Here is a 14,081-nt window from a genome sequence, read left to right on the forward strand (position 1 = left end):
TGAAAAGTATAGGAAATAAAAGACTTAAATTGATTGTTAACCTGGCCCCCGCTTCTTCATCACAAGAGAGCTAAAGAACTTATCACAGTTAATCATGTTCATTACTGTCAAACCATAAAGGCACCATTAAAGTACTCCATATGAGTACTTTAATGCATTTTATTCAAAGCCACTCGAAGACATGTGATAGCTTTGTGAATCACAAAAGGCTGAGTTTAATAAGTAAAAATATAGTATGCATGTAAAATACTTAAGTTGACTGGGTTCCAAAAAATAACTGTGAATGAAAAGTGGATTAATGTCTTAGAACTTAAGTGAACAAAAAAAGATTGGAATCTTTTAAAGTCCAGATACAAGTTGCTTCTTTTCAACTGAAAACTTTCACTGGAATAACGGTTAATTTTTGCTGCTACATTATCCAGTAGACTAGTTAACAATAAAGTTTTTTCTCAATAGGCTATTCATTTACATTGAAATAATGTGTAGTTAAAGGTAATAAATCTGATTATGTAATAATAAACTGATTATGAAAAACAACATCACTGTTATCAGAGTGGGACAGGTATCAGCTGATACTGAGATTTCAGGTATCGGAATCGGACTGTAAGATGAAAAGTGGTATTGGCGCACCTCTAACTGCACTTAGTTTAGAGTAATATTGAGGAAAGAACATAAAAATACAGTTGAGGAAAACATTTTACACGTCACACTCAAATATAAAAGGATTAAGTTTATTTTTAAGATCTATACACTTCAATATCATTACAAATATTCATCTAATTTAATCATCACTTAATAAAAATTAGAAACTTAAAATATTTCATTTTTGATTTTAATTTGTTAAAGATTACTCAACTAAATTATATGGAACTTCCTCATGAAATTGAAATGCGTGAATCTTAAAATTATTATGAGTGCAGATGATATAGACATTAGTAAAAAAAAAAAAAAAAAAAAGTCACAAAACTTAAAGTGAGACTATATTGTAATTTCATTGAATTAGTAATTAAAACACATTAAAAATAAATAAATAACGAAAATAAAAAAAAAGATTTTTTTTTCTTCAAAAAGTAATTTAGAGTGAGGGGACTAAGATTTACTATGGTTAGAGAACTGTATGTGACGCCTTGCAATACAATAGAAACCACTCTACAGACAAAGAGGATTTGAGTTCTTTATTCTAAACATTATTAAAACAAACAAACAAAATCTGTTAAAATCTGATGCATTTCACAAGAATTGATTTTCCATAAGGCAGGTTTCTGAAAAAAATGTGGAGTTTTAATATAGCCTACAATGACTGGAAAAGAATGCCTGAATTACATTCACTGCAATAAATATGCTCAAAGCATGTTTCATCACAAAAGAAAAAGCCCCCAAAAAGATTAAATTATAGGAGGGCAGGGGATACATGCAAAACAGTTTACATGTCAAGACTGACAATGTTTTGAAAGAAAAAAAAGTAACAAGACAATAACCTGCACATGTGCTACAGAAACACCCCAGACACACTTCTAGGGAAAAAATGTATTGTCCTGGGTGTGTATCACCATAAGCTCTTTTCTCAAAGTGCAATTAGTCTGTCATGAAGAATTCGGGGTCTGTCTTTTGAAAATCAATTACAGGTTGAGCATTAAAATTCCTGTTAATGCATTGTCATTTTTCGTGGGTGTGACCACTGCATCATGTATGTACAGAGAGTCCAAAGAAAACGTACACAAGTACATATTATAGTTTAGCTTCATTCTTCTTGACTAAGCACATTAATCCTCATGTGAACGAAAATGTATTCCACAGGGTCATTTTGTGACAGTATAATTCACAGCCCTATATTCTGCAGAATTTAATATCGGTGACTCCTATTTGAACATGGCATTGAAGGCCCTGCCAATGATCATCCTTCTGACCTCACTAGTGCCAGCTCCAATCTCATAAAGTTTAGCATCCCTTAGGAAGCGGCCCATTGGGTAGTCATTAATGTAACCGTTTCCACCTGTGGAAACAAACAAGTGAGGTCAGCTAGGTCTTAAAACATGAACACCTTCATTTCAACAACAAATAAAACTACATTTTAACCCAGGTAAACTGCATTTATGTGCTGGTCAAGACAAGTTAGAACGAAGAATCTAATCAAATATCAACTGGTACAAGTTTGACTTGTTTGCTGCTTATTCACCCAGTAATTCACTGCTGAAATTAGAATGATTATGGATAGAAGGATTTTACAGGACTTCTCTGTAAAGTACATCAGGAGCTATTTCTTTAATGTTTTGCTGTGCTAACTACTAGGTACTCACCAAGGCACTGAATCCCATCCAAGGCAACTTGAGTCGCATTCTCAGCACAATAAAGGATTACCCCAGCACAGTCCTACAATAACATCACAAATCAATACTGCTACTATGCAGTCTGGAACAGGTGCATGCATCAGTTCCTGACACAAAACATTATGAAACAAAGCAGATAAATAGAAAACTGTTTAAAAAGCTCTTACCTTTGCACTGAAATGGCCTTTGTCACAAGCACGGGCGACATTGTATAAATACTGCCGACATGAACTAAGCCTTGTGTACATATCAGCCATCTTCCCTTGCATGAGCTTGTGAATTGACAGAAATAATTCATTTTATTGCTTAGACAAAGTCTTATAAACAGAAGTTACTTAATGCATTACTAGCAATTGTCAAAGTTCATCATTGTTAATGCCTTTCTGTTCTGTACATTTCCTACAGCACCGAATTAACTTTATTCATCTTTTTTTCACCACAACTAGCTATCCCAACCATTTAAGACCCCCCCCCCACCCAAACACATTTTTCAAAGTAAAAAAATAATTACAACATTTTACTGTTCGTTTCTCTTAAGAAACAATAAATAAATATATTTTTTTAATGATTTAAAAAGGCTTTAAAGAGGACCTATTATGGTTTTTAGGATTGTACCTTTCCTTTAGTGTGTAACATAACTCTTTGTGCATGTAAAAGTTCTGCAAAGTTATAAAGCACAAAGTCCATGCAAAAGGGAGTTATTCTCTCCCACAGACAACACTGCTCAAGAACTACAAGAAACGGCTGGATTGTAGTCCAGCTATTTCTTCCTTAAAGTATCTATGTCACTATGTAACACATTTGCATAATGCCTGCCTAAATGCTACTTTGACCAGCCCTCAAACAAACGTAGTTATAGCCGAGGCCAGGATGAGTTGGGTTAGTGTTGTCGCCATGTCAAGAAGATGCTGTTTTCTTCACTGCGAAAGCAAAACCTCTTTGTTTGGACTTCCAAAGGCAGACGAATTGAAGTATCAATGGTTAAAATGTATTTTACCAATATTCCTCAGCAGTACAACCACAACCAATGCCAACTAATGTTAAGTCGGTTACACCTGAAAGATGGTGCAGTTTCCACTTTATTGGGACAATATGGCGCTTCAGGATCACAACCTGTAATATGCTTGATTATTTGTGGATTTATCTGCTACCGAGAGTTCAAATGCGGAGTTGTATGTTGTAGCTACGGTGTACACCCAGTGCACAGCTGTAAGCCTCTGCTAACCTGCTAGCTAACGTTACTGTGTTTAAATAGTTTTGCTAATCAGCTGCGGGCCCACTTTTACCTACAATTGTGTAGAATTATGCAGATTGTTTGTCGTTCTTACTATCATGAATATTGATCAAGTGTGGAGATGGATTTATTTTTACAAATGGTCATTTTACATCTGCAATCCACGGTAGTGCTCGGCTAACTTGCTATGTAATGTTATTGTTTTGGTAAGGGTTTACTATTCAGCTGTGGGCTGGCATTTACCTAAAACTGTGTAAAAAAATGTGTCTTACATAATTATATAATTACAAGCTGTAATGTCATGGCCGCTATTGGTCCACGGCTAACTTACTAACTCTCTAATACCCCCAACCGGGAGTAAGCCCCTGTTCTCCATTCATAGCTCGGGTGAAAAAAGTTGGGCTACACCCATTCCGGCAAAAGATGACTAACTTAGATGCACTACGTGTCTTTTACTTGAAGCTTTGTTAGGTTCACAATAATCAACAGTGTACTTGTAAAAAAAGCTACAAACTGAAAACTTACCACTGTGAAACGTCCTGCTCAAGTCGTGCTTGCGAAGGTGGCTTGGGTCGATCAGCTTGTTCTTCCTAACTTTCATTATCGGACTGGGGCTAGAGCTGGTACGGCAAAAACCGATGCCACTGTTACCATAGTTACAGTAGTGTTTACAGAGCTGCCCAGGAATACTCCAGAGCTGAAACTCTGTTATGGCAAGGGGCGTTACATTTCCGACACACGCTCTACGCGGTTGACCAATCACAACAGACTAGGCCAGCTGACCAATCAGAGCAGACTGGGTTTTTTGGAATGGGGGGTTTTAAAGAGACTGGAGTTAAATCAGAGCGTTTCGGACAGAATATGAAGAGCGGGCAAAAGAAATGTACAGTATGAGAAAAAATGTTTTATTTTTTTATTAAAGCATGTAAACCTATTCTAGTAGACCCCCAAAATAAAATAATGAACCTGTAAATTAGCATAATATGGGCTCTTTAAAGGTCATAATCCTCCTGATACCAAATAATTTATTGTTTTTATAAGACTTTTGTTTTGTAGTTTCCAAATTTGCCACATTATTAAATCTTGGGGTATCTTAAGAGGACATCATGGGCTTTTCAGAGATACTAATTGAGAGTTTGGCCTTGATCTTTCTTTCCTTAGTCTATAGAAAAGTATGACATTACAATTCAGCACATCAAATACAATAGGAATAATAATAAAACAAATACAGGTGCATCTCAATAAATTAGAATGTCGTGGAAAAGTTCATTTATTTCAGTAATTCAACTCAAATTATGAAACTCGTGTATTAAATAAATTCAATGCGCACAGACTGAAGTAGTTTAAGTCTTTGGTTATTTTAATTGTGATGATTTTGGCTCACATTTAACAAAAACCCACCAATTCACTATCTCAAAAAATTAGAATACATCATAAGACCAATAAAAAAAAATTTTTAGTGAATTGTTGGCCTTCTGGAAAGTACGTTCATTTACTGTATATGTACTCAATACTTGGTAGGGGCTCCTTTTGCTTTAATTACTGCCTCAATTCGGTGTAGCATGGAGGTGATCAGTTTGTGGCACTGCTGAGGTGGTATGGAAGCCCAGGTTTCTTTGACAGTGGCCTTCAGCTCATCTGCATTTTTTGGTCTCTTGTTTCTCATTTTCCTCTTGACAATACCCCATAGATTCTCTATGGGGTTCAGGTCTGGTGAGTTTGCTGGCCAGTCAAGCACACCAACACCATGGTCATTTAACCAACTTTTGGTGCTTTTGGCAGTGTGGGCAGGTGCCAAATCCTGCTGGAAAATGAAATCAGCATCTTTAAAAAGCTGGTCAGCAGAAGGAAGCATGAAGTGCTCCAAAATTTCTTGGTAAACGGGTGCAGTGACTTTGGTTTTCAAAAAACACAATGGACCAACACCAGCAGATGACATTGCACCCCAAATCATCACAGACTGCGGAAACTTAACACTGGACTTCAAGCAACTTGGGCTATGAGCTTCTCCACCCTTCCTCCAGACTCTAGGACCTTGGTTTCCAAATGAAATACAAAACTTGCTCTCATCTGAAAAGAGGACTTTGGACCACTGGGCAACAGTCCAGTTCTTCTTCTCCTTAGCCCAGGTAAGACGCCTCTGACGTTGTCTGTGGTTCAGGAGTGGCTTAACAAGAGGAATACGACAACTGTAGCCAAATCCCTTGACATGTCTGTGTGTGGTGGCTCTTGATGCCTTGACCCCAGCCTCAGTCCATTCCTTGTGAAGTTCACCCAAATTCTTGAATCAATTTTGCTTGACAATCGTAAGGCTGCGGTTCTCTCGGTTGGTTGTGCATCTTTTTCTTCCACACTTTTTCCTTCCACTCAACTTTGTTAACATGCTTGGATACAGCACTCTGTGAACAGCCAGCTTCTTTGGCAATGAATGTTTATGGCTTACCCTCCTTGTGAAGGGTGTCAATGATTGTCTTCTGGACAACTGCCAGATCAGCAGTCTTCCCCATGATTGTGTAGCCTAGTGAACCAAACTGAGAGACCATTTTGAAGGCTCAGGAAACCTTTGCAGGTGTTTTGAGTTGATTAGCTGATTGGCATGTCACCATATTCTAATTTTTTGAGATAGTGAATTGGTGGGTTTTTGTTAAATGTGAGCCAAAATCATCACAATTAAAAGAACCAAAGACTTAAACTACTTCAGTCTGTGTGCATTTAATTTATTTAATACACGAGTTTCACAATTTGAGTTGAATTACTGAAATAAATGAACTTTTCCACGACATTCTAATTTATTGAGATGCACCTGTAAATAAATAAATAAAAATAAAATGTTTTTGTGCACCAAACACTAAATTGACATTTAAAATAGCAAAATTGTAAAACTTTTTTTTTTTTTCTGGGTCTCAGGAGGTTGTAGTAAGATGTTATCATGATTGTTATAATGCTTATGATGAAAAACAATGAGATCTTATACTGACAGAGCAGGCTGCATGTATAAAAATACTTAACAGTTCACACTTAATATCTTATAAAAATTATATTTTGGTATTTTTGAAGCTCTATATTTTTTTATTTAATTTTTGTGGTGGTGGGCATACATGTAATGGAATGATGGTGGAGAGATGTACATCAAAAGCCTGTTGTATCATATTTGATTGGATTTCAACACGACTTTTAAATAATGTACGATAATTTAAGTGTGCGCAAGCTGCTTCAATTCAGCAGATGCTTATTTTGAAATATCAGTAACAATACAAATATTGTCACTTTTACTTGATCATAATCAGCAAATATTACACAGCAAAAAAAAAAAAAAAAAGAAAAAAGCTACATATGCGCCGGAATATGAAGACAGACATTTCGGAAATCATATTCCAAGGTCTTCTAATGTACTTTCAGAAGAGCACAGAAACTTCCACCAGGAGGCAGTAGACATCTAGTACACCGCATACAACAGGTTTTTCAGCAAAGTTTTAATCATTTTGATGATGTAGAGGCCTTAGAAAATCATGTATCAAATACGATTTCTTACAGTCTTCGGACAGTTACACCACATTTTTGACTTTCCCCAGAAAATTACTTTATACTCAGAAATTGAAGGCATGGATTTATCATAAAAGAGCTGTACTTTTCAATTGTTTTGTGTAAATGTTTTTAATGTATTTTGTAATCACTTAATAGATCCAGACAATAATGTGAAACTTTGAAACTGACTTTGAAGAGTGCAGCTTAGAAAATAAAAAGTTAGTGTTGCACCATCTTAAATCAGCGATTGTTGCCATTTGACAAACACAAATTTCTAAATTGTCTTTTATAGACTGAAAAGCATACCTGGAAGTGGCCAATTTTCTGCCCAAACGCTTCCCGAACATGTACATAGGGAATTGCATGGTCAAGCACAGCTTGCATGATGCTGAAAAAAATTCAACATATGAATGGTAAACAATAACTATTCAACTGTTCATGGATCAACATACATCTCTCAACATGCTACTAGAAATAAACAGAGCAACATTTACCCAACGGGTCCAGAAGCCAGAACGAGCCTCTCCAGGTCCAGTCCACTCATCATGACATATACCCCTTTATTCAAAGGGCCCAATATGTTTACCTCTGAAACGTTTGAGAAGCAAAAAAAAAACATTTTAAAATGTGGTTGGACCGCTAACAAAATCAAAACTCATATACAGGGATAATAGATTAATGCACCTGGAACCTTGCAGTCCTCAAAGATCAGTTCACAGGTATTGGATCCCCTCATTCCCAGTTTATCCAGCTTCTGTGCAGTGCTGAATCCTGGCATACCCTTCAAGAAACAGCAAGATGATTATTATATGCTTATCCATTGAATATGTCCTCCAAAATCAAATCTAGTACTTACTATTAAAAACAAATCAATCATATATTTATCGAATATGAATCGGATCAGCTTCTCTAACCTTCTCTACGATGAAAGCAGAGATCCCGCGAGCCGCTGCCTCTGGGTTTGTCTTTGCATACACAATCAGAACATCTGCATCAGGCCCATTCGTAATCCAGAACTTATTACCGTTTAACACATAGTGGTCCCCTTAATGATGACAGATCAAAGCGAGAAGGATAAGATTGCCAATGCAAAATACATGCATGCATATCCAACCACTTAAGACATCTCCATGGAACTGATGTAAAGGTGCTTACTATAGTATCACACAGTGATGAATAATACAGTAGCATATGAATTGTTAACAGAAGGCCAGTCACCTTCTTTTCTTGCTGTCAGTTTCATGGACACCACGTCAGAGCCAGAGTTGGGCTCACTCATGGCCAAGGCTCCCACATGTTCCCCTGTCATCAACTGAAGCACATACATACTGTAGATAGGCAATGTTGTAGCAGCTCTTCAAAAACACCACAACCCTGCCCTGTACTCACTGACATTCATATTTAAAAAGCCTGAATTTACATTGAGGAAAATGGATTTTACCTAAAGTTATGTCACAGAGCAGGTGCTAAGAAAGAAATTTAAGGCAGCTTGTTTTTATACTATAAAATTAGTTTAGTTTATTTATTATTGTTTATTTGCTGAGTTTATTTATGTGCATTAACCCTAATGCTGTAGGGGTGTAACGTTGCATCGTTCTAATAACCAACGATGCTGTCATCAATGCAACACGTAAACATTGATGTATTTTTATTTTTTTTAAGGTGCACGTTTATGTTGACCCTCTAATGCCAGCCAAGTCTGTGCACATTTCCGTCAGGAGATGCAGCAACATTATGATATTCATCTCGCTTTAGAATATGCATGTGGGGCAAGGATGTGCGTGGAGTGATTGAAGCCTGAAGTTGCGCTTGGCTCTATCTGTGCACGCGAGTCAACAAGGCTGCAAGCTCCTGTGACAGGATAGCAGAGGTGATCACATGCGTGATTAAATATATCGTGGTGCATGCAACACATTTGAATTCTACATGAGAATTTTCTATTTTAAAGCGCAATTCAACCATGTCAAATGGCTAAACAGCCCCGATATTCTGAACAGCGAGGGAAAGAGAAAACACCCTAACTAACATGTAAAATAATTTTTCAATTCAACTGTGGAAGTTGTAGTCAAGAAAAAACACGGATAGCACATACTCGCCTGTCATGTGTGTGTTAGTATTTTGGATTAAAAGACATCTCTCTGACTGTTGTAGAGAGATGACAAACCGTCACTGTAGTCTACAAGGCAATGAGCAAACGATTGATCACATGAACTGTATGTGACTTTATTTCTTATTTATTTTTCTGTATTATTTTCTTCAACAACTAAAGTACCTTATTTTGATGTGGATGTCCCAATGTACTGTATTTGCACTTTTCAGAGAGCTCAATGAAATATTCAAATTATATTTTGGTTGCATTTGTGAGATACATTTTATTGTGTAAAATAGGCACATCATTTCGTATCATCTACCGCAGGCCCCTGACTTTGAGGTATCTGCAAACATCAGTTTGCTGGCTAAGAGAATCGATAGAAGACTGTATTGTGATGAAACTTCCGATTTACACCCCTTTAATGCCATAAGTATTTGCTTCTTCGTAAGCTCCAGGTGAGTGCAAATGTTTTTAATGTTATTTAAAATAAATCAGAATCATCAATGCATATTGTTCATTTCACCTTGTCACCAAAAGAAAAGCATAGTTTGTTGAAATAAACTGTTTTGAAATCATTCTTGATAACATTTGTGAATAAAATAAATGTAACGCACGTGTCATACTTAAGTTGACATTTTTTACGAGTAATTATTTACTCATTTTTTTTGTGGGTTAGAGTACTCGACTACAACATTTCTACTAAATGCCCATTCTTGATAAAAATGTAAAGGACATGTAAATGAAAATACTTTTAACTCACACCTTGGGCATGTACTTCTCTTTCTGTTTCTGGTTTGCATGTCGAACCATCTGATTTATACATAAGTTAGAGTGTGCTCCATAGCTGAGTGCGATAGCAGCTGACACTCGGGACATCTCCTCCATAACAATCACATGATCGAGATAGCCCAATCCCGTTCCACCATACTCCGCTGCACACATCAATAAAGAAAATAAAAATATTTTGACAAAGACACTAGACACTAACATTCCCACCAGATTAAGTTTTGTTCCACCATCAGGCCAAACAGTTGCAGTAGCATTTACTGTTCGATTTCAAACCGTGTCCAGCCCAGAATTCTGCACTTACAGATATCTTTCACTAGCTATCTGTAATAAGTACAAAGAACCATTCTGATGGAATACCCGTAGTGACGTGGCGACTCACGATTGGTCATTTGCCCAGTCATTCCATTCAAATCCTGATTTCGCAGCACCACAGTGGAAAATCTCTTTTCTTTCTTTCCTTTTTAACACCATGCCAGCTTCTATGGCTTTATTCATGGCGAGAGCCAGTTTAGTTATTTAAGAGTAAAACTAAAAAAGTGTTTAAGATTCATTTTGTCTAAAAACCTTAAAACTACATTTGGATTTACTTGGTTAAAAACCTTTTCAAAAGTGTCAACAGAATAATACAGGTTCCTCAAGTGTGTAGAAGCGTTACAGTCCAGTAAGACATGTTTACTGGATAGTAGGTTCTCCACAGTGGAAAATAAAAACCGTAACTCTGCCGACGAGTCGGTACGGAACATCATGGTTCTGCAACGAGAACCATTCGGCCCAATGGTGTAAAATCTGCTATTATGCTCAATAATGCCTCATTAACAGTTTAAAGCAAGGGTATTCTATCTAAAAACAACTTAGGCCTGTAAATGGTCCAACCTGGAGCAGTGATTCCAAGTAGTCCAAGATCACCCATCTCCTTCCAAAACTCCTAGAGTGAAATAAAGAAAAGAACACTCTCTTGAATTATTACCCAATCATGACTGTCAAAAAGAGACTACTGGAGATACCTTAGAATACAAAATAGTTGACATGTTCAGGAATTTACCCTCATGCGAGGAAACTCGTTTTTCTTGTCAATCTCATCAGCATGGGGGGCAAGCTTCTCTTGGAAGAATCTCTGGACTGTTTGTCTGAGCTGGTGTTGAAAATAAGTTTATATGACAAACACAGGTCAGCTTATCCAAAAACCGCATGGGAGCTACCAAAAACGTACAATAATTACTTGTGTTGAGAGCATGTTTGGAGATTTAGCATCCAATTGGAGTTTAACACTGCTGAAATAACAATAACAAAAAAACAAAAACAGCCTAAACTGGTTTAAGAAGGTCTCCCTGCCTGCAGGGGCGGTTCTAAGAGGGCTAGTGCCTCCATGTCAACAGGCATGCCCCCCCATCAGTGGCTCCCCTAAATTGGAGTGGTAGAATGGTAAGAGTGGTATTCTTACTTTCCATCCTACTGAGAGTTCTGTGACCCCACATCATAATAAACAGACCAAACAAAATATATTTAAACAAAACATTAATGCATTATGACTGCAAAATTACATTTAGCGGGGTAAAGTTTAAGTTAAATATTTATTAAAGATTCGCTTATGTTTCATAAGAGATCATCTGAAAAGTCCACACACTGTGATAAAATGCCACTGGTGTCCAAGTGTTCAATGCAACTGCCTTGCATGTTCTGCCTTAAAACACTTGTTAATTTTTTTTTTTTTACACATTCTAACGATTGTAAATTGTATGCATAACTTACACTTTAATTGGATTAATTAATTAATTAATACTTGGATATCTCCAATGTTTTAGTGCTGTGGGTGGAACTTTCAGACGGCCCCTTACAAGCCCTAATTAATGAAAGCCCATCGGAGCATTTTTAGGCATAATTCTCCAGCTACAACAAGCGTTGACCATTTGAGTTCAATGTTTTATGCAGGTTTGATATAGTCATATATTCTTTAACCTAATTGTGCTAATTATATAGCTGTAAAATTTTCGGTAGGAAAAGCAGAATGTCAAACGAATAACGAGCCAACAACATCTGGAGATAAGGTAGAAGTTCAGCATTAGTTTCGCTCCAGTTTCAGTTCTACTTAATGTGGATTATACGTGCTGGTGTAAATGTAAGTGAAATTACTTTTAGACTATAGCGCAATTTCCCACGTTATTATCACAAAACCCGATCTTGATCTAATTTTCTGCCTTATTGAATGCACCTGAGCCCAACTCATTAGAGATCGTTCTTATTTTGCAAGTATTCATTATAAAATATTTGTTTGTATGTGTATCTGTCAGTTTTTCATTTTTGGAACAACATACAGTACACACTTATGTTATTTATAATGAGGTATTTTTTTTCCACTGTCTTTAACGTTTTGCACTGCACAATCCAGAAACGAGACAAATATAGTGCATTATGTTTGGCAATATAGCGACTGATGAAACAGCACGCAGGAACAGACGTATAGAAACAGGTAAGAAGAAACAGCAGCTAGCATTATACAGGGCCACACAACACATGCAATAGTATAGTTATTATGAATACACTTAAAAACATAAAACTGGAACCCTTATAAACCACCCCACTAAAGCCCAAATAAATGCCTTACCTTCAGCAAGAAAGGCTCTTACCATACATTAAGCTCACCACATCAACCTAATAACATATACAGATTAATATTGGTACTGTTGGGTAAAGGCGCAAGAATTAAAAGCAAATGCGCAACTAACCGGGGGAGAGAGAACAAAGCTTCAACAAACTGCAAGAGAAGCACTAAATACAGGGAAAATAACAAACACAACATCCTCTTTATGAACACCATTTATCAATCAAATACTTTATGTGCGGTGCACCAATCACAAGGGAGAGGCACACGTGTGCTCAATAACGGAGAATTGAGCTTAATATTAGCAACCACATTCTCTTATAAGAGGCGCACACTTAGTAAGGAATGTGTATAAACACTGACAGACATAATAATGATTAAAAAAAAAAAAAAAAAAAAAAAAACACATTAAACCATATTATTTGTCACTTATAATTACGATGATGCAACGTTTTTAAATTCATAGTAATTGAGACAGATACATGCATTTAAAAATTCACTTGTTACACTGGACCATTTAAAATGATCTAGTGAATTTAAAAATTTGCTTAAAAATTCTTAAAGGAAATGGTGACCATTTACAAGACCTGTACATCATGTTTTATTTGTGTACAGGGGACATTTAAGGTATAAAACAGTTGCCCCCCTACTAACACACCTGGCCCCACACATCCACCCCCCCCAGTCAAAATGATCTAGAACCGCCCCTGCCAGCCTGACCAGCTAAAAAGTGCCCAAAACACCCGGACGACCAGTTAAGACCGTCCAACAAGGCTGGTTTTACTTGTTTTTTTTTTGTTGTTTGTTTTTTAGCAGGGAAGTGGATGCTGAACTCAAATCTTTCTTTCAAAACAAATAATCACAATAGGCCGCAATGGTGAAATGAAAAAAAAAAAAATAAGAATATATTCTGTCCAATCAAAAGACGCCTTTCATTCACACCCCTTCCACCAAGTTTTATATAAGCATCGGAGAAATAAACGGCAAACAATCTTACATTAAAACATTGACTGACCGGAAATATGTAAGTTTACGTGTACTTGTGAGCTTCGTTTAAAACAATGTTTCGTGTGTATATGCTGGCTATGTAATGCAAGGTCAGGAACACAACGTATGTGTTTGACCGTTTCTTGGACAATGTGCATGACGCACTAATAATCGTTGAATATTGCGTCTACTGATAAATGTCTGGCGACTAAACGAATCAAGCTATCATATATTCCTACAACACAAGTGTCAAATGTCATCATGTGATCAAGCCCGCGCGACTCATCCCTTCAAAACCTTGTGGATTAGTGTGACTTAAACAAGAAGCGGTGACTTTTCACAAACTTTGACTGGCGGTAACGTAACCCGGTGTGTCGGATACCTGCATCTGCTCCTCGGTAAGACCGTTCACGATGTCGTCTACTTCAACAGCACCAGCGCATCCACGTCGCGAGACACTTACATTTGCCACACTTTGGCAAAGACGCAAAGCTCTTCTGACTGCGAACATTCTGGGATATCTCAGTG

The 14,081-nt window shown here is 36.9% G+C and overlaps 1 protein-coding gene across 1 annotated transcript; it reads right to left on the reverse strand.

The window, feature by feature from the left end:
* Positions 1-1,161: 1,161 nt before the first annotated feature.
* ivd (isovaleryl-CoA dehydrogenase) lies at positions 1,162-14,078 on the reverse strand. Its single transcript, XM_051646133.1, has 12 exons — positions 13,936-14,078; positions 11,010-11,099; positions 10,841-10,892; positions 9,941-10,110; positions 8,305-8,398; positions 8,001-8,131; positions 7,771-7,867; positions 7,581-7,674; positions 7,393-7,474; positions 2,495-2,599; positions 2,298-2,370; positions 1,162-1,993 (listed from the first exon to the last, which is right to left on the reverse strand). The coding sequence occupies exons 1-12, from the start codon at positions 14,062-14,064 to the stop codon at positions 1,860-1,862; spliced, it is 1,251 nt and encodes a 416-aa protein (XP_051502093.1). The 5' UTR covers positions 14,065-14,078; the 3' UTR covers positions 1,162-1,859.
* Between the last annotated feature and the right edge of the window lie 3 nt (positions 14,079-14,081).

This window comes from Myxocyprinus asiaticus, chromosome 20 (assembly GCF_019703515.2).
Source record: "Myxocyprinus asiaticus isolate MX2 ecotype Aquarium Trade chromosome 20, UBuf_Myxa_2, whole genome shotgun sequence".
Classification (NCBI taxonomy): Eukaryota; Metazoa; Chordata; class Actinopteri; order Cypriniformes; family Catostomidae; genus Myxocyprinus; species Myxocyprinus asiaticus.

Bases quoted from the DNA above. Each gene is read 5' to 3' on its own strand.
- ivd (XM_051646133.1), bottom strand. From the start codon at position 14,064: ATGTTCGCAGTCAGAAGAGCTTTGCGTCTTTGCCAAAGTGTGGCAAAT. The intron at 2,371-2,494 runs GTAAGAGCTTTT...ATGTTATTGTAG, and splicing joins AAGGCCATTTCAGTGCAAAG to GACTGTGCTGGGGTAATCCT. The intron at 1,994-2,297 runs GTGAGTACCTAG...TTGTTTCCACAG, and splicing joins GGATGGGATTCAGTGCCTTG to GTGGAAACGGTTACATTAAT.